General features: G+C 40.5%; 1 protein-coding gene across 7 annotated transcripts in view; it reads right to left on the bottom strand.

Moving 5' to 3' along the window:
* Positions 1-6,075: 6,075 nt before the first annotated feature.
* LOC104323683 (protocadherin alpha-C2-like) overlaps positions 6,076-25,226 on the bottom strand; it is a 107,074-nt gene continuing 87,923 nt past the window's right edge. For 3 of the 7 annotated variants that reach the window (XM_069772866.1, XM_069772869.1, XM_069772865.1), the window contains exon 4: positions 6,076-8,470. In XM_069772866.1, coding sequence (XP_069628967.1) covers positions 8,160-8,470 — 311 coding nt within the window. In that variant the 3' untranslated portion in view covers positions 6,076-8,159. The remainder of the gene's footprint in view (positions 8,471-25,226) is intronic. The other 4 variants (XR_011322472.1, XM_069772867.1, XM_069772870.1 and 1 more) reach the window with 3 other exon arrangements.

Raw genomic sequence — 25,226 nt, 5'->3', positions numbered from 1 at the left:
TAGTTATATATGGTGGAGCATACACATCACCTTGCAGAGTGAGGTCAGGAAGCATGGACAAGAGCCTCTGGGGTTAAGAGTTTTAGTCTGTTGGTGAGGGACAAAACTTAGCGTAACAAAAATTTGCCAGAGTCTACCCTGCAGGGTGTGCAGCCATCTTGTAAGTGTTCATTGCATAGTGTACCATTTGGGCTGCACATGCTCACACCTGTGGTTTGCCTGTGACCTATTTATTATTTTATACAGCCGCACGATTCTGGTAGGCACTGTGGCAGTGAGCGCTTAGATGCAAAACTCACTTGCTGTAGGAGTTTCACTTTGTAAATTAATCAATGCAGAACTAACTGCACCATCAACATTGATCAGGTTGTGGAGGTTTTGGCATTATAGCACTGCAATATCCTGTTACTTCCAGGTTGCTTTGCATTAGTCTGTGTGCATACTAATGAATGCCCACACCCACATGGCTTGCCAGGTTCACAGGGGGAGCCCAGCAGTGCACAATAAGGGCCTAAGCAAAGATACTTGACAGGAATTTTAATTTTTTCTTAGGTACAAACAACCGGAGCAATGTAACTCACAGGTCAACAGTTCCTACCATCAGCCAAACAGCATATTTGACAGCTTTGCAGATGATATGGGCTGTCCATTTATGAAAGCTTGCTTGACCCAGGGGGCCATTAGCAAGATCTATAGGCAGAATAGTCCCTCCCGCTGACTGAAAGTAAGTACATTTACTGCCCTGGGTTGACCTGTCACACTTTGAATCTCTGGTATCTTCTAATGTTGTGGAAAAATTCACCCACATAACACTCCCACTACTTTCTGGCTAATAAATATCTCCTTGCTTATGCTGCTGGCCAGAATCTGACCCTATGTGGCCAGCTGAGACGTCCCCGTGCGTGTGTGAAGGCAGCCTGTGGATAAAATAAAACTGATTTCACTTTTTTGTGCTATTTACTCTCTAAGAACAGAGGGAGGTACCTGCACCTGCCAGTTCTCAGTGCAGTCACCCTTCAGGGTAAGATGCAGCTTATCTTCAGGATTGCATTTATATTGCAACTGCAGTGAAGTAGATTAACAAGAGATTGTTACATGTGGCTTTGGAAAGATCAAGGTAGCTTTTGTGATGCTTGGTGGCAGCTTAAATTCAGTCTTACAAAGAACTTCATGAATCTACAGGTCTAACACAATTTACACACCTCTTTATCAGGTGAACACCCATCAGGAGCTTTGTGGATCACTTTCTCCAATGTTAGTACCTAAATGTTGCATAATCCCCTTTTAGGCACCTAAGACAAGCAGAATTTCATGGTGTTAAGCTTGTCCCTTATCTAACATGCACCCCAGGTAATTTCCACACTGCAGGGTAGGGAGCTGAGAGCAAGTTCAGCCCTGGTGCCAGCTGAAGCTGCCTGCAGCTGGATTTCACAGCATCTGGGAAGGGCCAGGTTGGTGTAACTGCTCTAGGCAGGGCCTGAGCCTCCTGGGCCAGCCTATGGGAATGAGGTCTTGGGTCCTCACTGAGCCTAAGGCTGTTTGCACCATAGGTGATGAAGATGAAGTTAGACACCAGTCAGTAATGGCTTTGACAGTGTAGATAATCTGGGGGTAGGAGTGGTGATGTCTGAAAAGCCTTAAGTCCTAGTGTACAGAACTGATTTGGTTTGTAACTGGTTAGCACACTGTTTCACAGGTAGAGACACTTCAGGTAGGATTCTTTAAACACTGAGAGAAGGAAGTTCTTCAAGGTAGGGACTGATATATGTCTTCCTAAAGGAAGGCTATGATACAGTATGGGCTTAGTTAGGACATAGAATTACATCTCCACACATTTCAGTCTAGCTTCCTGCAGAATCACACACATTTTTCCCACTGAGGCTGCACTGAATGGAATTTGAGTCCCAGAAAAGCTGAAGGATTTATCTAACAGGAAAACTATTGCTGGATTAAAAGTCTAGGGTGGCTGTGATTGATGTGTTGTAATAACTATAATGTCTTGTCAGGCTTCTTGTGTGGCACCATTCCTGTAATTAACAGGCAAGGACTTTCTAATTCTCCTCAGTGCTGCTCAAGGGGTGCTGAGACACTTGAACCTTCCATAAAATATCACTGAAGGAGCTGGAACAGGGTTGCCAGGGCCAGCTCTAATGTTATCTCATCTCAGTGCTGAAGCCTGAAATCATGTGTAATGCCCCAGCACTGACACAATACCCACTGCTGGGCCCATAGGGCAGCCCTTCAAGGTCTCGCATTTGGTAGGAGATTCAGATATTGCTCCTGCTGGAACAGCACACTGGCAGCATGGGCTTTCACCTTTCACCTAACACAAAGCACCATAGGTGCATCCAACACCTGGTCTATGTGCCTTATTGCCTGTATGTATGTGCCTTATTGCCTGTATGTATATGCCTGTAGCATAACCTTACCCACCTGACAGCATACATGCGATTATCTCTTCATGACATGTCCCACTCCTCTCCACCGCAATGGAGGTCATTATGTTGAGGGACAAGTGAGTTGAGTGGTGGGAGTGACAACAGACTTATGGCTGCTCTACTTGGTATGAAGGCCAGCCTCCAACTCTTTGTCAGGGTCCTGGTTTTAAAAAAAATCTAGTTTTCAAGCCTAGCATGTCTGTCTTGTAATATGCTGTAGACATCAGTTCTTAAATGTGGATGAGTTACTCGCTGTCTTTTTCAGACAACACTTACCTAGCTCTGGGTGCCACTGGCAGGCAAACATTTTTAATATTTGCCAAGCTGTGTGGCTTCTGAGAGATGTTTACTTCACTACATCTCTGTCATCTTTTGATGTTAAAACTTATGTCAGAGTGATTGCATGGAGGCAGTCCTGGGATATGAAAGGGAATCCACAGCGCAGTGTAAGATATGCTTTTCTCACCACGTGGCAGAAGCAATTCTGTTGTACTTCATGCCAAAGGATTCCTTTAATTAGTTCTCTAAGCCAGCCAAAGGCACCTGAACAACACATATTCCAGAAGTAGGTGCATAATGGCACCATAATAGCATCACCTTGAAAAATCAGATAGAGTTGCATAATAGGCTTTACCTAAGCAGTATTACCACTGACAGTAGGTGTTGCAGTATTCTGTATAACAACATAACCAGGTCCCAGATTTTTATATATATCTATATAAATGCTTGCGCATATATATATATGTACACACATACCTATCTGCAAATGGAGAGCAGTATCACTAGATCCTCTAGTGATGGATGGAGGCCCCAGAGAGGAGCCAGAAGTCAGGAGAGTAGAGCATCCCCATACCAAGAGCTAGTGGAAAATTAACTTATATGCTAGCAATATTGATTTTCTAGCATGCTGGTTTAAGCTGCACAAGGTCATTAAAATGTGATAAAGCATTTATTTCATTACAAGTATTCTATGCGCTCTTGGTATGTCCAACTGTGTGAGCACTGTGCAAAGCCAACCACTCAGGCATGTGTGAGCATCATATAGTGCCTAATATATACCAGCCACCATACCAAGTTCTTCGCATACGCATTTTCTTATTACATTTCTTGGCGTCTTCAGCCTGTCCAATACTTTCCAGAGCATATATTTCCTTTATGCAGATTCAACTATGTGTCCTGATATCAAAATGTTGTTCAGCTGTTCACTCATTTCTCCCTCAGAGATATGTGAAGGAAGAAACCAAAGTCTTCAATGTACACTTACTCACGAAAGTGAAACTTTTGATCAAGGTGTTACTTCTGCATATTTACAGGAGCCTTAACAGAACATGGCACTTTTGGCACTATCTTTAAAAAGTGTCTGTGTCAAGGAATGGCCAGTAGTTTCCAAACAATTAAATAACAGCAAAACTGAGCGACCTATTCATTCTTTAGGACTCAAATGAGGATAACAGCTCAGCTCCTTCCTTAATACTTGTCTTATATGAGATCCACAAAACTGCTGCTAGGAGAACAGGATAGGGAAGGAAGATCGTACATGATTTATTTTAACCAGTTGTTGAAACGAACTTGGCTATCACCTGGATTAAAATGTGAGGCAAATTGTGTAAAAGAAAGGCAGTAAATGACTTTACATTTTAAGAATGTAATTACAGTTTGAGAACAAGTGGGTTTAGAAACACAGAAAGCTCTAACTGAAGTGTTTAGTGGCATGAAACAGGAAGATTCTTTGACTCATTTTGTACCTAAATATGTTACATATGGATTAGGGAGCTAATAAAATAAGGTTTCCTCAAGGAAATGCTGCTTATTTGAACCTTGAGACTGTCAAGCCCCAGAATGGGCAGGTCGAAGTTTTTTGACCAGCCAACGTGAATTATGTATCCTATAGAAACTTTAGTCACTGTATCATGTACTAATAAGCACTGTTCTATAAAGGTAGCTTACTCACATTTCTCCTGGGGAGAAAGTCAATTAACAGTATAACAGCTTTTTCCAAAAATGGAAGCGGTTCTTGAAACACATCAAATGACTGAAGAAGAGGAAATGACAGATGATCCTAAAAGACATCAAAGATGGCTGCAATTAATTCCGTAAGGGAGTTTCATATATGAAATTTGGGGAATGCATTTTGGGTTCTATGTTCTTCCCCTTATGTAAGATCATTGGAAAACTGGATCCCCTCCTGTGATGTACAATGACCCAAATACGGAGCAGAAAGAAACTGCACAAGAATAAATCTTAGAAGCCTAATGTAAAATGAGGGGTTTTTAATGACAGGATGTAATTAATATACACCATAACTCAGGCTTAATTGTTATAAAAGCTCAATAGTTTTGGCCACTGATCTTGTATGCATAAAACCCAGACTTCCAAAGACAATATGCTCACAGAAAATATATGGATTCTGAGAGAAATAAATTGTTCAAGTGGTAAAAAGCCCCCAAACTGTAATTTCCTTGTTAATAAGTTCTGCAGTGTATTTTGTCTTGCCCATTTCATTGTCAGCAAGAGGATAAAAGAATCTTTTGTTTCTTGATTCTTGTTGATCTTGCCCACCCCTGATTCTCAGTTCCCATTGTGTGGTATATAAACAGTAACCCCCCAAACTGTGGTAGAATCTATAAATTCTGCCCTCCTGCCCCCCCAGTCCTCCAAAAATACTTCATGCTGAGGGTTTCGCCTCCTCCTGGACATCCAAAATCAAGGATGTCAGTGGTATAATTTGTATACTAGTTTTGAAATAGCCGAATTTCACTTAAAATATCTCAGCATTCCAGTTGTACTAGGGGGTTCAAATATTGAAAAATCTTTTTAAAATCTGGTGAGGTGCCTGATTCAACCTTCCGAAAACACAGTGAATCTGTGTCATGTATATTCTACTAGTGCAATCCAGCTTCTTCTTAAATAATTTCAGCAACAGCATCTCCTCTCCTCTCCTCTGAGAGTTTTTTTCTCTGTTCTATCAGATCTCCATACTGGAATGCTTATTTTCAGATATTCTGCTTTTGTCTACCAAGTCATGCAGGCATACAGTTCTCCTGCAGTAAGCCCCTGCAACAAAGCCAGCATTGGCAAATTTTGTGTTAAAACAGGCAAATCAGAGACATACTGCTTTTGGTTCATTCTGATAAAAGCAAACCTTGGAAAACTAGCTGTGTATGACCACTGATGAAAAGTGAATGAACCAGATTGGCCTGTATAGAGGAAAATGCAAGCACTCAAAAGAAAAAAAATAATTCAATTAAAATCTAACAATAATCAAATGTTAAAGATTCCTGTAAGAATTAAATCTTTGTGCTGGATTTTTGCCAGAGGCACTGAGGAGAACTACTTTATGATGAGTACAAACCAACAGTATCCTTCTGTGTGTTTAAGTTACCACTGTAACTCCAGTTTATGAACATATTGGGAATTGTTGGATTAGTCACCAAATACAAAAGTAAGTCTGGATGTACTGGCATAACACACTTGCATAAAGGAACAGATCCCTCTCCAAATCTGAAGTTTTTTTCCTCTTGGCTAGCCTTTAAAACTGAATCAAGAATTCTCTTCCTCAAGTAGCATCTTTTACATTGCCAGTAAAACAAGACTGGTAGCAAAAGAAAACTCTAAAGAGACCACATGAGGCCATTGGTGGTTTATGCTTCGAGATATGAATTCTTTTATTAGACCTTTACCTTCTGTGATGTTTTAAGACTTGCTGCAGGTTCTTAAAAATGAATAGAAATTGTCTTATTCTGAACTGTCAGCAGTTTGGAAACTCAAAACATCCAGGACATGTCTCAAGAAATCCAGCTGTTCTCTTTGATCCAAGATTAAAGGGCCCGTTAGATATTTTAGAGCTATGTAGTTTCTTACACAGTTCCAATTAAGACGACACTTGAGCTTTATTCTGTGAATGTACTATAATGTAGAAAACCCCTTGGAAGTCCCTCATCAGCTATATTCTGTTTAAAAATACATGTATTGCTTTTATAGCAACATCCTCAACCACATTCAATACTCCGTTTATACCCTTAGGTTCAGTAATTCACAGAGCTTTAGCTTCACAGATTCTTACCAATAAATCCCAAAATGCATGCATGGCTTGATTTAAGAAAGATATTTTACTTGTGTTTCATACACAAAAAAACTGATAATCAACAGTGGCTTTAAAAATTAACACTACTCCACTTTTTCACAAGTGTACAAAAAGAAATAATGAATTTACATTCAACGGTAAAGCTTAAAGTCCACTCTAATAATAGTTGCATTGACATTCACATACACAAGCACAGAATAAATATTTCAGGATTCTTATAAGAGCATACAGCATACATACAGTACTTGAATTTTACATAGTGAGTGTTAGTAGGGTCAGAAATTCATAATCTCATAGAAAAGTAAAACTAAAATCAAAAAAGGGTGCGTGGGAGGTAACACGAAGGTACTGCACAGAGCTAGCAGGTTAGTAAATCCATTTGTGTGAGGAGTTTGCTTCTGCTTCTTCATATTAGAACAGTTTGTTTGCAAAGGTGTATTCAAAGTGCAGATTAATGCAAAAAAAAAAAAAAAAAGAGAGAGAAGATATTCTTGTATTTATTAATACATGCAAAAGGCAGCCCCCAAATCACCCGACAGAATAAAGCTGTTATTGGCAAGTGGCCGATATAATACAGATGTTTCAGGCAATTTTTCTAAAGCACTTTAATAGCAGCAATTGTAAGTCATAATGGCTCTAGATTGACTTCTGTTTGGGTTAAAGGGCATCATATTTCTTTAACATTTACAGCTATATTTCTTTATAAATAAATATCTCAAATAACAAATAGCATAGTTAACGTTTCTTTTTTTTCTCTCTTTTGCATAAGTGTCATGGAAAAACTCTGACCTTTTCAGAGACATAATGTGCAAAATAATGTCAGAGTGGAAACAGGGACACAGAGCATCACAGTTACATTCCTGGGATGTCAGCCCAGCCCTTCTTACACTCTGAGGGCTAGCCTTGCCAGGGTAATGCAGGGCTTTAAGGGTCAATTTTCCCAATGGCTTGCTTGGTAAGAGATAAAATTTATGGTATCTTAAAGAGCTGTAAATGTGAGGTTTTTATTTGCAGGAGTGTGTACAATACGTCATGTATAGGACTCAGTATTTCCACACAGTGACTTCTCAAGATTTGAAAAGTCTGGTCATCTCCTTTCAGACATTTCCTCCCCAGCCTGAACATCTTTGAACATTTGTGTTCATTAGGTGTTTCCTCTGTTGCATATTTACCAGCTCTTCTTGCATTTTATTATCTGATCTCATATCACCTAGCTGACATCTGCACACAAATATTTCCAATCAGATAGAGGGTGCACAATATTAAAACTTTTAAACCTGTCCTGTAAGTGTCATCAAGACAGGAGCACAGGAACCACAGTGCAGAGTCCAACCTCTCACTGGCTGTACTGTGAAGATTCTCCTTTTCGGCGTAGGAGAAAGGAAACTTGTGTCTGCTTTTTAGATTCTGAAAACAAGCCAGAGTGGAGAAAAAGAGTTAACACCAGACTTAATAAAGCTTTTAAGACAAAACCTGTTAAGCAATTTAGACAGACACTGTGAATTTCCTGCTGATTTTCTCAAGTCTGTACATACAGGAAATTTGTTAACAGTAGGAAGAAGTTGGGAGTTGCTACATAGGAGAAATCTGCCATTATTACAAAAACTGGCTAAGTGGGTTCTTTCAGTATAAACCCCTCACTGGTCACTGTTCTCAGTGGTGCTGTTGCCCTTTTCTTTTTTCTCCTGAGTCTTGTTTCCCTTCTTCTTTTTCTTCTTTTTCTTGGTCTCTTCCTTCTTGCCAAAGGTTATGAAGTCACTTTTGTCAATTTGGCTGTTTGGTGGCTCCTGCCGGATGGAGATGATTGCAGGAGATCCTGGGATAATGAATTTGTCTGGCAACTCACCAGGACCACCTTGTTTGGGATTGCCCGGTCCAAATTTAAAGGTCCAGCTGTTGCTGTTCACACCAGCTCCCACTGGGGGGGACACCTCTCCCGCCTCAGGTTCTGAAAAAGTCAAAATAGCAAGAAAAGCTTAAAGCATCATTAAATACAAGCACTCAGTGAATATCAGCTTCCTATTTGAAAGCTATGGCTTTAGTCTCACTCTATGTTGACTCTTGGTTGCCTGGCTGCTCATCTGGGTGTTACCGACTGGTTCTTCTCCAGCCTGCTCAATGCTAGGATGCACTGACTCACTCCACATACTGCTGGGCCCAACATGCTCTGGATCCCATGTTGTGCCTTAAAATACAGTTATTCTCTATTTTTCTTTTGAATTTAAAGTGCATGGAATAACACATTGCTGTGATGCAGCCCACTGTAGTGTTTTATAGCATGAAACACAAGCATGTGTATTGCATAGCACAAGAGTATGTTTGAGGGTGTCAAGTCTTTTGGGATAAGGTTAGAGAAGTGTCCGGGGCGGGGGGAGTCAGCCTTGCAGTTTGCACATCCTTGCTGGTTATCTTAGCAAACCATCCTGTCAACTGTGTCCAGGATTCCTCATGGAGGGAATGAGTTGGTGCATTCCAAAGAGGAACCTGAGAACCAACTAGCATGTATGTATGTATGTATGTATGTGTGCAATGTGGCTGATCAGCAGACACTGCCCTAGAGCAAGAACAGGTGTGAACTGAATTGCCTGGGTAGAGATACCACAGGACTCCTTCAATCAGGGTGCAGAATCTGGTCTCAGAAATATTCATAGTCTTCTTCAAGGCGAGGGTCTAACAACCTGTTCCCTTTTGCCAGGAAATGGGGTGACTCTCATAAGACAGTTGTAAAGTTTTTCTAAACTATGAACTTATAAGCAAAATGGGAAATCAGAAAGGGCTGGTGCCAAATTTGTGGTAAGCTGTCAAGAATGGTTCAGAAGTAAATAATACTGCAGGGAGTTCTCAAACCGGGAAAGTCCTCACTATTATGTTTCTTTTTTCTATTGTAATATCACAACATAAAGGCTGAGAAACACCAGACTCGTGACTAGCTCTTGGTTCTTTGAATTGATATGGTAGAATGGTAGATCACAATATTTTATACAGGCAAATATTAAGTCAAGTTCTGTCCCCGGCTTTAGGCTTGCAGTATGAAGCAACTTTTAATTTTATTTCCATGATTTTGACAAGATTGAGCTCATCAGATTGAAATGTTTATGTATGTTACCCTGACAAGGACAATTTTCTAGCATAATGAATGCAACACAAATAAGGTTCTTCTATGAGAGAAAGTCTTAAAACTTGGCTGGTTTCTTTTTTCTTAAACTTTGAAAATTCTTTGTAATTTACAAAACTCCCAATTTTTAATAGGAACAGTACATACATTTTAGTGTCTCCTTTTAAGTGTTTAAAGGATTGTGATCAGGGGAAAGGTCAATGCTCATGCATTGATGCTAAAACCCTCGAATCTGATGAAAATGTTCTTATCTACACTCTGAAAGTGCACACACAGGACCTGTCACACTTCTAACACACCTACCCCCACACAAATTTTTGCAATACCACACAAACAATGCCAATACCATCGATCTGATTAAGCCTCAGCATCATGTATTCTGCACCAGAGCTGTCCAGTTGAATAGGTAAAGATGTTTGGGGTAAAGAAGGAGGTAGGATCTGCATTACTACAAGGAAGGGTTGGAAAACCAGCTGAGAGGGACTCCATATCCCTTGGAAGAGGAGGCTAGGGGAAAGAAGGAAGAAGAAGAAACAGAGAAATCCTAGGTCTCCTGCTGGTGAAAGAGGGCAGGAAGAGAAAACAAAGTAAACAATCTAAAGGGAGTTCTCCAACATTTTGCCAGACCAGAAAATGCTATTCAGTAAGCCTCAGCTGACTGCTCTGTACCTTTGTAGTAGTAATGAAGAATACTGCATTTACTTTTGCAGCCATTTCATGAAATGAACAGCATTGCCTATACTTCTTATTCTTTTATGATTCTTCATCTTCTGTAATGTTGTTTGTACAATTTTTTGTATTTGTAAATTTTTTCGTACTATTTTGTGAAATAAAATGTGTCATACGTGCTGATCTAAGGCTCTCCTGGTTCAAAAGCTAAAGAACACTGCTTGACAGTCTTTCTCTTGCCTGGCAGCAAAATAAACACCACTGGAAGGCATGAATCCTTTTAAAGCTTTTTCATACTTACACAGTACATCCATGTTACAGAGCCAAAGAAATGTGTATACATGACACATCAGAACTGTCTCTGAGACCATCTGTGTAATAGGTTTGGCACATGGAATCTTTGTGAAGGAGGTTGTATGACTGCTTTTACAATGTGATGTTTAACCAAGAATTAGAAGAACCTGTACACTTCTTTTCCCCCTAAGACTGTATTTAATGATGAAGAAGATTTGACTTTACATTCTTTCCAGGAACTGCTGAAGTTGTTTTAGTGACCTTAACCTCCCTAGTCTCAAATCTCTTTTTTGAAGTGATTATTAAAGTGGAAGTTGCTCTATTTTATCAGTTGTAGCTTTTCTGTAAATTTCCTACAGTCTTAACTATCAACTTCAGATTTGTTACATGTTTGTTGTTGGTAATAACAATGTCCTAGTAACAATTTCATACTAAATGCATTAATATGAACCAGCTTTCATTTCTGCTTAATCAAATATTTTGGTCAGATACCTTTTATATCGCTTTTGTTTCTTTGAGACGATAAATTACAAAGGTGAATGTTGTGTGTCTTGGCCTTTTTCCAAATTATTAATCAATTGTCTTTCTCCAGCAATACAAAAATGTGAGCTTTCACATTGTACATAATAAATTAAGCCCTATTTGACAAATAAATCCTTTCTCCTTCCCAACAAGCCCATGCAACATTCATTCCAAACAACATTGGCATGGACCCAATGCTCTTTTCCTGTTCCTGGCAGGAAAAAAACAGCTGAAGGTGACCTCAAATCATTTTTGAACCATCCTTGCTCTGGCTGGGGAACGCCCTGTAGCAGTAAATAGTCCAAAACCTGCTTTGAAGCGTACAGGGTTACAACAGTCTATGGACCGCAGTGCCACCACAGCACAGCTGAAACAATATGGTGTGTGGTCATGCCATTTTGATATGAGCATATTAGGCTGAAGACAGGACACAAGACAATGACAGTGACTTTATATTATTCATTTTACCACACAAATATAGTAACTTGCAAGAATAGAGGGTATCCTTAAGGTACAGTATCTCTTGCATGAAAACTCTTGCCAGTCTAACAGGGTGCACATACACGTCTGCATTACTGAAATCTAATTCAGAACAGGATACTGAGCCTTTAATCTGGTTCTGCCTAAACAAATCCACTCACCAGATGAAGTCAGTAACATTTATCACAAAGCCATCTGACATACTGTATCCAAACACAACAAACCCATCACATCTACCCTGGAATCAGGATTCTGTCAACTTAAAGACTAAGGGGGTTTTCTTGCATTTCTATGTGTTTTTCTCCCAGCCCCCGAATATGTTCGTTGTCCATACAAACTAAGCATTTTAATACTCCTTAATACTCAGCAAGCCAAAGGACACTAATTATCCTTACAGCTGTGTGGAGAGCTCACATACAAAAAGACAGAGTCACACAGAACTTAATGAGTTAATAGCCATCATTTCCTACAAGTGGGGCTTCAAGAGTCTCCTTAGGAAATTTCCCTTCTGCGCGATTTACCTGATAACATGTGTGTTTATCTGTATTGGCAGGCTGGAAGGTCACAGTTCAGCTGTAGTAAAAACATTGTATGTTTAGGCATTTCAGATCAAGGATAAATGTCACTTACCACCCAGTTTCCAAAGCTTCCTTAAACATCTCTTCTGTTTCTTATCAGCAGGAATTTAACAACAAAAACCTTCCACTTAGATGCTATTTTACATTTAACAGGATTAGTTGTACTTCTCTTGCATGTTTTCTGGGTCTTATTGAATGCTTTAAAGTTGTATATTAAGCTTAGAGGAGAATCTAAATAAAGCAAATCTACCAGCTATACTTATAACACTTTATTTAAAACATTATACTTCTCTTCCTCCTACAGCTACACAGGGAGGTTTTGCCAGAGTTCCCACATAAAAGCGCAGAGTCTGGCCATTTCCTAGTGTAACTCAATGGATTACTCTGGAGACTGCCCCTTCTCTTTATTCTCAAGGAATACGGCAGTCTTCATGTTCAGTGACCAAATGATTTATTTTTAAAATGCATGCATGCAGCAGAACACACAATCTAGGCTGCACCTGCAGCTTCTGATGCTTCTTCGCCTGAGTGTCTGCAAGCTAAAATGGGAAATGAACTTTTCACCCTTTCCATTTCCTCCTACTCTCACCAAAATACAAATGTCTCAGTAGACTTTAAATGGAACCTAGAGCAACAGAGACTGCAGTCAAGTAGATCATATATTTAGTTGGGAGGAAAGGACTTCTAGGTTGTCTTTTAAAATACTTCTTTTTCCATCCAGTGACTGTTGTCTGAAATGCACAGGCAGAATTACATACACCCCCCCCCCCCATCCTAAAATCACCTACCTGAAAGCTTGAAGCAGTATGGTACAGTGCCTAGCTACTTTTGCCTCTTCCAGAGGCATTTACAGGTCATAGGCTGTAGCCTTCTACCTCTCACAGGACTTGAAAAACATACAAATCTCAGTCAATAGGCACTTGTTCAACAAGTCCTAATTGCTCTGAAAGCACCCGATTTCCTACACATTGTCAGATAGAAAGCATCATGTGGATGTCATAGGCTCCAAGGTCCCAGAAAGGGAGCAGGTTGCAGGTGAGCTGTGTCACCTCGCTGAGCACAGAGCTTCTCGCTCCCATGTTCCAGGCAGTTCTGATCTCAGCACACAGGTTTTTCAGCGGTACCTAACTCTCCCTGTGCTCTGTGCAGGGAGCCCAGGCACCTACTACAAGGAACAGGGTCCCTGAAATTTAGCATGTATTAGCTGTAGGCACCTAAATTTTCTTCTCAGATGTCATTCACAGAGTAAGGTATCCCTTCTCTAAATTCAGCCACCAAAAAAAGTAGGTATCCAATCTAAACTGTCTAATTTAGTTCTTGCTACAGTCTATAAAGAGAGACAAGCACCCTCAGAAGGCAGTTCAATCCACCTAGTTTAAACGCCTGGTTTTAGATGTACTGAATTTTCTTTGCTCCTCTCCTTTCTCTGCTGGAGCTGTATTACCTTTGCTTCTTGAGCTACAGATAAAGCCCAGACAGATAATTTAAACTACACAGCTAACTCTTGGGTGGCTAGTGCAAAAGGAACTGAATTCCACCCTTAGGAGCAAGATAAGCAGCATCAGGGTTTGGGGGACGCTGTACTGATGACCATGCCAGGGTATTAAAAAAAAAAAATTTGAAACTAATCTCTTTAACAGTGACAGCCACAAAAATCCTCTACAACTATTTGCAAGATGAGGCCACTTTCTTATCCCTAATCACTTTGTGGGATTTTCATTTAGGCAGGCATTGGCATCTTCTATTCAGAACTACCTGAGAAAGCTCAGCCATCTTGTTAAGGTTGCACCATTTCCATCCCTTAAAAGGCCACATTTTAGTTATGACAGCAATACCACCAGTACAGTTTAGGTCTTGAATGACACTCTGCTGCAAAAGTCCAAAGTACAGGTCTGTCACTGAGATTTACAGTGCTGTCTTTTCAGATGCAGCATTTGCAAATTCAGTCAATTGAAGGGTTGGCTTTCATCAGCCTGTAAAACCATCCGAACTGATATGTAAGTGGAACAAAGTCAAAGTGCTGAGTGATGGGTACAAATAGTCTGAAATTGAGATGTCTTCTAAATTTGGGGCAAAATGCCTGCTCACAGAACATGTCATCACTCAGCCCACAAATTGATATCCTATCAGGTCTGGACTAAGACTGCAGTTTCTATCTCACTGACATTTTTCTCTCTTTTGGGGAGGCCATGTGTTTTTTTTCCTGTCCCTGTATAGCCCCACAGCTCCAATCTGGTGTTTACTAGGAACAGGTGGTGCTCATTTCCCATAATGCGAGCTGGCCATATATTCTGAGTGTCATGTACATTGTCTCTACCTCCTATGCCTCTGCTGCTTTCTTAAAGAACCTTTGTCAGAAGAAGGCTAACTTGTGTTAGAACAGATGTGCCCCTGCTCAAGGGGGAGAAGAAGAAAGCATTTCTGCGCAGCTCTGTCTCCCTGCAGAGACATTTTTCACTGCATGACATGCTGAGCCAAGACAGCAGCTTGCTTTCACTCTGTTCCACCCCTCCCCACTCCCCACTTTGTCCCTGTCTTTAAAAATCTGGTAGCTCATGGACTCAGGAGATCATTTAGATAAAAGCTTTCAATCAAACCATCTATTATTACTGAGTTTCAAGGAAATCTTTTTCCAACTTTTTTTCTAGACACCAGAACATGCTGACTAAAGCCACTGTGAGACTAGGAATACCCCATCGTTAATCACAGACCCTTCCATCCGCAGGTCAAAGTAGCAAAACACATTAATTAAATGAATTTATTTAAAACTGAGATCAGGCAATAAGCAGGAAGCAAACTGCAGAGAAAGCTAGTCATTAACCTGATTTCTCTTTTCCCTGCCTCCTCCACTGATGCTGTACTGACTGCAGCTTCTGCCTCTGGCAGGCTTAATGAATATTCACTGTTATAAGGAGTCTGACATTCTGCACTGATTCCGAAAGAGCGTATCAAATGCAAACAGCATGCACTGAAAAACCCTCTCTGTGTCATTTGGAGGATCTCTGCGGACATTCTGGCTTCACTGATCATCCCTAAGCCTTTTTGGGATTAAAATGCCCATTTAATCTTTTTATTTAAAAAAACCAACAAAACCAAACCAAACCAATCAAAAACCCCTCAACCAGAAACACAACAAAGAAAGCAAATAAAAATCCATCATCAGCATAATAAAATGACAGATACTGAACTGAAAGACAGAGAAATGATTCAGTCAGAACAAAGTTGAACCATTTTAACTATCCGTTTCCCAAAAAATCCAACGATCTCTAAGGACTGTGTCAACTTGGAGTCTTAAAGAAAAACCAAATAAATCTCACTCTGCCCTTCCATCTGTTTGACCTGTTCTGCACTAATGATTCAGAGGCAGGAGGAATGAACAAAACGAAAACTTCTCCCCACCAAGGAGCCTGTAGCTTTAATCCATTGCTTGGATTTAAAGTCACCAACATTAAACAGGGTAATTATAGCACATATGTTGTGGGAGATCCGTAACCCCCCACTGCTCCAACATGCAGATACAAAGCAGGAGGTGGGCACGGAGGTTACTTCCAGTTCAGTCTCAGGTTACTGTCCATGATGACATTGAAATTGAATTTAAATAGAGATTATCGATCTCATTGTAAGAAAGCAATCTTACATGGCTGTGTATTAAAGCAATTGTCTCAGCTACCAAATAGCTCTGCCAGCATATTCTGAGATATGTGAAAGCAAAAATTGATTTGCTTGCTACCACAGCCTGCTGTGGCCAGAGCACAACACAGGCTAAATGGCTTCTTGCAGCTGCTGAAGAAGCAAACAGAGCAAGGTGTCTGCAGCTCCTCTCACTCTCTTTTCACTAAAAGAGGCTTTTCCTCCCACAAAAACATCAACTTTCTCAAGTAACATCCTTCTAGTGCTGTACTTGTGCCCAGTCCTGCTCCCACCGGTAGAATTTGGCTTGGAAAGCACCTGTTAGTACTTGCTCAGCACAAGTTTTAACATTTTCCTCACCAAACTGAGGACTAATCTGCTGCATCACCAAGACAGCGTGCGCACACATCCAGGATGCTCCATAACATCTTTCCAGCTCTAATCGGACACTGGACTCTGGAGGATGCAGCATGTGAATGTGTTGCAAGCAGAGGTTGTTAAGGAGAGACTATTCCTGCAAGATAAAGTAGATGGACTTTTATATGGGCATTTCACCATGTCTGTAGGCCCCCAGTGACTATTTTTAAGAGTTCATGGTTGAAAACAGGAAAAAAAAACAACCCAGATGATTTTAATTTTATAAATGCATTGTAAATATAGTGTGGACAGCTAAAGCATCAGCCGTTCTGCCTTTGTTTTAATACAAACAGTAAGGTAAAGGGCAGTGAATTGTGCAGGAAAATGGGACAGTGCAGTGAATTGGGGGGGCACTCCTGTGCCCCTCAGTACCTGGGAAGGGAGAGGGGAGAGGTGGTGTGGCCAGCGGCTGGGGACAATGTTCCCCTGAGGACCCGTGGTAGGTTGGCCTTGCTGCCACCTGCCCCACCTCCACAAAAGAAAAGGCTTTTCTTTGACTTCATGTCAAACCAGGTGTTATGTAGCCTCCGTAAATGCCCTAAACTGAACAGACTGGAGCAGCAAACAGCTACCCAGACCTCTGCTGAGGGCTGATTTTAGGATTGCTAGGTGACACATCCCAAAAATGTGGACTTTGAGACAAATCTTTAAAAACTGGGATGTCTGATTTGTGGCTCAAGTCTCCCTCTGGATGTGACCAGGAGGGAGGTGGCATTCTAACTGCTTTCAGCTGACTGGTGCTGTGTGTGGGTGCTGCCTGTATTATATAAAGACATGAAATATTGCAAAGAGAGCAAAAGCATTGCAGAAGACAAAGCTCTGAATGTCGGGAGGACAGGAACAGAGCTGTGCACTGCTTAGTCTGGATTATGGAAAGCCAATTCTGGTTACTGTTTTCTGTCAAATTCAAATAAAAAATAATGTAATTCTTAATATACAAGCACTTTTATGTGAAAGGCAACAGGCTCACAGACCATCATAAATCCTGCTGTGAAGGTGAAAAGGAGGAAGCATTTCCTGGCTGCTGCTGCAGCCTGTAACAGCATTCTGCAGACAGTCAAACTCTGCCCGCCCCTTCCCCCCCGCCCTGTCCCCTTGCTCTCTGCTAGATGATCTATTGAACTGAGGCCAAGAGCACAGACTCATTATCTATCCAGTCGCCTCCTGCCACTGGAGGCCACTCTGCTTCTATGGGGTGATCACAGGATCAGCAGCTTGGACTCCTGTCTACAGCCACTACAGCCACCTTCTGCCTCAGCCCCCATCTCGATGGCTGGCTGTGATTGATTCCCCAAAGAAGAAAAATTTCAGGTCGGGGATTTCAGGTTACCTGAAGGGAAGACAGAAGGCAGGATTAGATGTTCTCCTAGCATTGGATCTCCTGGACAGGACTGGCTTGTTTTTATTTGTGTCCACCTTGGAGAGTGAACACTCCTAAGAGAATTCAGTTGAATTCAGTTCCTTCTGCTTCCCCTCAACAAAACTGTTCATGAAGTACCAGTCTCTACAGCTGTGAAAACCTTCTGCAGGTAAACTTACCTTAGGACAGTCCATATTACTACTGGTGCAGAAAGACAACAGAGCCCAGCATGGCTGCCAAAATCCAGTGCTGGCAGGCAAAAGAGACTCCCTACTTTTTAACTGAGCACAATTAATAGAAAGACAGTAACTATGGAAACTTGAAGCATCAATTTTAGTCTTTCAAAGCAGAACCTAATTTTAACCAACTAATTGGATGCTTGAAGTGGTAGTGAAAGAAAAAGGGACACATTTCAGTGCTTTTAGAGGCATCTATTTTAAACATGAATGAATGTGTGGGCTTCACCACTTAGAAAGGATAGCATAGTAATGGATCATGGACACCTAACAAATAGTTGTGAAAGATAACTTATTTTTCTTTTTTCATCACCTATGTTTAGCTTACAGGCTTCAACCATTCCTCTTGTATATGGCTCCTATTCCAGCAGCCCAAACCATTGTAATCTCCAAGCCAGATGACTACAGTGTGAAGTTTTCTGCTTGGATCTTCTTTTCAAAAAACACACAAAGCTTCAGAGAGTGGAAAATGCAGTGCCTTGTCTCTCAGAGGTTGAAGGTGGCTTTGTGCTCTGAACCTCAGAGCTGGAACCTATTTCCCTGGCTCCCTCTGGCTCTGATCACAAATAAAGGGATAATTTTACTGGAATTTTATGGATGAAAGCTGAAACTGCCCTTTCCTCTATCTGGACCATAAAGGGGAAGAAAGGATACTATTACTGTTTAGTTTAGTTTGGGTTTGTTATCCTCATGGGATTTCTTCATTTTAAAAATAAATTATATCATACGGGTATATAAAATCAATTTAGACCTACCTAATCCTTTCGCTGTCCTACTCTGACTAGTTTATCACTGAACCCCTTCAAATGTCTCCTCCTCTGAAAGCCAATTAACTAAATACTAATCAATGTCTATTTTGATTCTCACCGATGAGGTTGTAAGCCAGTAACCTACCTAGGTGTGTTACTTTAATACCTTCCAAGAGAAGGGCCTGTAAAACTGAAGGCATCGCAGGCCTCAAAACAGACTCTGGCAGTCACAGCCCTCTTTCCCTTCCACGATATGTGTGTCGCATTAGCAGCTTCCTATCATCTCCTATTAGGATCACATCCCATTATTATTCCTTTTTACTGATATGGGATGAATGGAGCTAATAATATTTCACATCAGCTAAAAAGGAATCTTAATTAAATGTGATGAGTAACTGCTAATACAATATGATAAGCCCCCTGGATAAGCACGCTACACAATTTCTCTATTTTTCAGAATCTTTTAAACATTCTCTGAGGAGAAAATGAAGGTGACCTTGCAAAGACTCCCCACATATTCTCCTACTGCAGAAACAGCTTTGCTCTTCCAAGTGGTTGCAAGGTCCACACTCGGAGGACTTTTTCTTAGGTTGTCGGTAAATCCAGATATTATGATCATCTCAAGTCATCTGGGTCTTTAACCCATTAAAGTAGATTATTTTGGTACTGATGTGATGAACCTGACTGACTGCCCTGGAAGTCTGGACCTACTGTATCATGGCTCCAAGCCTTCTGTTTGTCCTTCCCTGCAGCTAAAGGTGTCCTCTCTTAATCGAGAGGACAGTACCTGCTTGAACCATACTATAGAAAGTTTGCATTAGGTTTTCAACAGAGGCATACCTGTGTAGTTCTGCTGATCTGCATGCTGTTCTGCTCTGACTGGCTGTTAAAAGCCAATTTAAATGTGTTTATGAACCTCTTAACTTGTTCAGTGCTTTATTCTACTTGGTCACAAAAATTGAAATCACAAACTGCTAGGTGATGTGCTGTAAAGGCCATATAATGTTGAAACAAAATAAATTTGACAAAGAGATTACTTGAGTGTGGATAATACACAACTATGGAATATTAAGGTATGGTTATCTAAGTAAAGATCAGATCAAAGTTGGCTTGAAATGGATGGCACCACATTGCAACCGCCATTTTAACAAAGTTACAGATGCCTTTTGTGTCTTGTCTCTAGGACTACAGTTTCTTAATTATTCATCAGATGGTAAGTTTTAAGTCTTGGAGGCTTAACACATACAAAAAATGGGTAGAGCCATCTCTGTTAATTTTTGATCACTGTAACCTTTTCAGAATAGAGCCCTCATAACCCCAGTCTAAGAGTTAGTAAATGACCTCCTTTATATTTCAATTATTTTGATTTTGATTTTATAGCCCCAGTCATGCTTTAAGCCAAGAATTGTTCCCTTAATGGAACAATTGGAGAAATGACTCAGGCTTGTCCTTCCACGTAAAATGGTGCTTTACTCAGGAACTGCTCATTTGCTAATGAACTCTCTTTCAAGAAAGGCATTGCTCAAACAGTTGTAGTAGCATATCAGAAAGTTATTTATATAATATGCCTGCCATTTCACTTCTCTGAAGGAAATTGGTGTATGAGTTGGCAACAGCAGCAATTCTTTATTGCAAAGGTGTGAGACCAGCATGTGTCAGCAAGGGAGCACAAAGCCAAAGGAGCTTCATTCTCAGACTGTGAAACCTGACAGTTCCATCAAGGAGGACTTTTGTCAGCTATTTCAGTATATTTCCTCACTGGAAAGGGGGAAAAAAACCAAAAGGCAACTTCTGCAGCAAAATGCCAGTTGCCTGGACAGCAGCAAGAGCAGCCATGCATTAATGTGATATGCCCTGTCTCACTAAGCACTAGGTGTAAATGGCTGCAATCCTTACACTGCTTCACAGTCTCCCTATGCTCCACAACTGCAGCACTGAACCTAATTTAAACATATTCCCTTTACACTGGACTTGAAGAATAAATGGCTTGGGGTAGCCAGCAGAAACACAGTTCATGACAATAAGGAGGAAAAAAGCTCTATTTTTATCTCTTCCTGCTGACACATGAAATAGCACACACTTCATTCAAGCATACATGCAGCTGCTCAATGGCTGGAATTTCTGCAGTGGCTTAGAGACTGGAGGAAGTGCAGTCAAAGCACATATACTGTGTTCCAAGGAGAAGACAGCAAAAGAATGCTTTAAAACGCTGTGCTTAAACTAGTTCATTCTACTCACCAGAGAAGCATACAATTCTGAATTTTATATTCAAAAATGTGTGCATATTTACTGAAACTAGCACTAATATTTAATAACTCTTCCTGTAAAAACAGTATAATTGTGCATGCAGATCTTCAACAAGCAGCTATTGACAATTTGTACATCAGCAATTATCCAATTTGCATCTCTAGTGAAACAACTCAGTGATCAGGCAAACGGATTTGTATCTCTGTGGATGAGCAAATCTGCTAGTTGCTTAGAGCTGATGTGTCAGTGTTCAGGAGGGGACGATACCAGGAGAGAGGACAAATATTTAGGCTCAATAGCAAATACTGACATGAGCCCGATAGCCTTGCCTATAGTATCTGAGAGAAACAAAGAGCAGAAATAAATTATGATGGCTTTACTCTTTTTTGTGCAGGGGCCAGAACTTCCCCTTTGGCACATAAATATTTTTGAGATACAGACACAATTTAAAAAAAAAAAGGTGAAAGGGGAAGCCAACAATATGCCAACAAAACAACTGTTTATAAATACTGAAAATAATGTTAATTGCTCAGCTGCTCTCTTCAGTGCCTCAGTCATTCACCAAAGTATACCAAATGGTGTCAGGTGGGATGACTTTCTCCTTCCTGAAGAAGGTGAGATAAATTTACGGATCCAAGGCCACCCTAGGACCCAAAGTCACCTGTTTGGACAACTATGTCTGCAACTGCACCCAAACCTGCAGAGCTTTAAGGCAAACCCCACTATTTTTCCCCTCTATAAATAAGAACCAGTTCATACTCCCAAACACCCTTTCCACTCCTGCCTGTAGTTCTGTTTTAGTGCTTGTCTTCAGAAGCCAAAGTGAATCACCCATTTCCTGCCCTCTAATCCTCAACTATCACAAGCCTTTCTGCAAATTTTCTGCTGCTTCTCCAAGTAATTCTGCTCTAGGCTCAGTACAAAAGCTGCATTAAGAAAGAAAAATGCTGAGCAGGTGGCACTACCATAGTCTAACACACACAGAATGGAATCAAGCTTGTTCTCTTGTGGCTCTTGTATTTTAATCACAATTAAATGATGAAAGAGCATAAATTGCAGCCTGAATTTTCTCATGTAGTTTTTTTCTACACATATGAGATTTTTGTGTCTCTAATCTCTGCACTGTGGGATCATGTTATGCCCATTCATCCTGCCAATTCTGAGAATATTTGTTGCTTTACTTAAGTATCAGTAGTTTTGTGAGAATCTCAGGTTTCACGAGGTGGGGGGGGAAGTTACTCTTAGCTGCTAATGCACCAGAAAGCAAATAAAAGGAACTCATTCTTTATTTAAAAAAAAAAAAAATCATAATTTTTAAAACAACCTGTACTTAAGGCTTAAGTTTTGACTGTTCAGGATTGGCAGCATAGGACTGACTCAATGTAATTTCATGGTCTGTTTATCCATCCTATTGTCTACACCATCATGCCTTTAATAACAGGTGCTCTCCCTTACCCAGGCATCTGTGACAAACAGAACATGCCATACATGTGTTACTGCTGCAGAGAAAGCAACTGCCTTCATAAATGTAATTCCAGTCAATGAAGACCTCGTGTCTGAGAATCACAGAAATGAGTAATCAATAATCATGGTCTGCAAGAGAGAAAAATATCTTCCGCTGGCTTCCTTCAAAGCTGTGCACTGGTTTCTGGATTCTTTTTCAGTAATCCAGTATTAAGTTGCTTCCCTAAAGGCTGTGTGGACCAACACTGTTATCCTGCATAACTGTATCTGGCACTTGACCTGAATATGCTTCTCCCGATTAGGCAGTGACATTCTCATCTGGAAACTCTGTACATTCAAACTGTTGTCTCAGCATAAAGGTGTGCCTGAGTTATTCTGAAAACCCAGCTGAATGTTTGCTTGGATGTACTGTCTGTATCCCCAAAACTTTAGTGGTTAGTACAATTTGGAAGCTTTCACCTCCAGATTCCAGAATCTGCTGCAACTTACACCTCCCAGCCTAGGTGTTATGAAGTGATGGGTCTCTGTCAAGTGATGGGAGGGACAAACCTCCACACCATAAATAACAATTACAACACCTTTTTCCCTAACTGCTAGGAAATAGCCAGTGGCTACTAGCCTTGATTCCTCCAGGTCAAAGATGAAACACAAGCAGGTCTGCAAAGGAGGTAGAAATTTCCACCCAGCACCTCTCCTCTGCAGTAAACAGGAGACCTCACTGCCAGGTACAACAATTTGTCCCCTTTTACAAATACTAAATTTATCTCAACAAACAAATATTCCCCTTACCTTAATCCATGTTTCATATTATTCATATTTACCATCAGAATTGCACAGTCTCAGACCACATGTTCTGTATGAAAAAAACCTGCAACAGTTGCCTCTTTTCAGATTGAATAAAGGCCATTCAAAACACAAACAATCCTCTCATCTCCTTAGTTCCCCTGTGAAAGTAGAAGGACTTTGTATACAGCCCAGAAGGCCAAAAACTCAGTATCTGGCAGAGCAGAAAGCAAGCTCTGCTCTACAGGAATACCTGTTCACCAGTTTCAAGAGTAATACTGTCAGCATCTGAGCTGACCTTAACTATTAACCCAACAGCAGTTGTGTGTCCAAAAGTCAGCACCAAGGATATCTAAAAATTTACAGTTCAGCAGCAGTACTATATGTTGAAAATTGGCTTGACTAGCATGCCAAAACTGTTGTAGAAAATTGTATTTATATGTTCACAAAAATTAATATCATGGAATTAATACAGCTCCACTTTTTTACCAGTAATTACGCTGAAGTGCAACATGGCCAGTTCTCTCATTTTGTGCTACATGATGGCTGCTAGACTTTTTGAAGGCTCAAATGCTGCTACAGGACTATATAATCTCAGAATGAAACAAAATCAAATCTATAATCCCTATGGCTTTAGGAAAAGGCTGGGGCGTCTGGAAAGAGGAACAAAAAAGAATCATAACTCTGATGTAGAAAAAACAAACAAGAAGTTTAATTTTTTAAAATCAGATGATCTTTGGATGTTTGACTACTGAGCTCTGTACATGGGACTGGTAATAATTAGCTTTCAAATAACTTCTCAAGTATAATGCTCTGCACAGCTCAAAGCAAAGGTTCTTGCTGTGAAGCCAAAATGGTAGACCTTTTTTTTTTGTTAATTTAATTACAGTATTCTCCAATTATCAGCCTGTACCTCAAAAGTAGATGTATGAGCAGTCCATTGCAATCTTGTCCACTTTTGCCAGAATCCATGAACGTATCACCCAAATCCCAGGCAGTAGTATCAAAGACTGTTGACATGCTTGGGAAAAAAAATAGTTTGGCCTTCCAGGCCCTGTGTATCATTAAGGGAAGACATCAACTAGACTGAGAAATCTACATTCCATAAATAAGCTAAAAATAAAATTTAAAAAGATACAGGTAATTAGGAGTCTCTGAACAACCCTCATCATAACCTCAGCATTTTAGTTCTTCAACAGGAACAGGTACAGTTAAGAAGATGACTGGAACAGCCACTTGCTTGAGCAGTACAAAGCCTCACTTTCCATAGAAAGCACGGGCTAAACATACATATAAGATTTTCACTCATTTCCAGGATTCAGAAGAAAACCTGGGACTCGTCCACAACAGTAATTGGATAGCTTGTTCATTTCAGTAGAAACAGAAAACAATGACATTTTGCAGAAGTCCAGGTCTCACTGGTCTTGGTCTAGGCATGCTCCTACAGCGTGAGATGCAGTGCATGAAAATAAAGCTGATTACCTAAAAGTGAGATACAAGTGCATGAAAATAGCACTGTCACTTCAACAGGATGGAAGAAAGAGAGAGAAAAATAGAGCAAGGTATTACCTGTACGTGGATTACAGAAAAAAATTTATGGCCAAGTAGATGGAGAATTCACCAGAAGTGAAGGATCAATACACAAAGTTCTCCTCTATACTAAGAAATCATCAGAAAATCTGTAGCTAAAAGGGTTAATAGTATAGGAAGGAGAGTGGATATAAGCAGGAACTCTGAATGATTTTTTTTTTAGTCTTTCAAGAATCTGGTCTTGTTGCATTATTGCAAGTCAACAATCTAAAGGGCTTCCTAGATACCGATTGGGAAGCACAGAATTTGGAAAGGTCCTGTCCTTTGGTTTGGGCTTGTCTATTCAGGCTCTTGGTCCCCTGTGGCATACTGGAGCTTTCAGATGTTAGCATTATTCAGTATAGGATTTCTTCTGCCTTCTTAAGCTTCAGCTTATCTGCCTGGCCAAATTTTCCTGTCTTGGGGCAGGTTTCATCTCGCTTAGATACACTGTAAAGCTGAGTCTGCAATGAAAGGGAGATAGTTGGCTACATGCTTCCTACACTCATTTCTAGAGGCATTTCTAGGGTATAATTTGGGGATTTTTCTCTAGGCTTTCTTTCTTTTCCACTAAAATGGTAATGCAGTGCC

The sequence above is a fragment of the Haliaeetus albicilla genome, chromosome 27 (assembly GCF_947461875.1).
Source record: "Haliaeetus albicilla chromosome 27, bHalAlb1.1, whole genome shotgun sequence".
Lineage (NCBI taxonomy): Eukaryota > Metazoa > Chordata > Aves > Accipitriformes > Accipitridae > Haliaeetus > Haliaeetus albicilla.
This window is presented reverse-complemented; position numbering and strand designations above follow the sequence as displayed.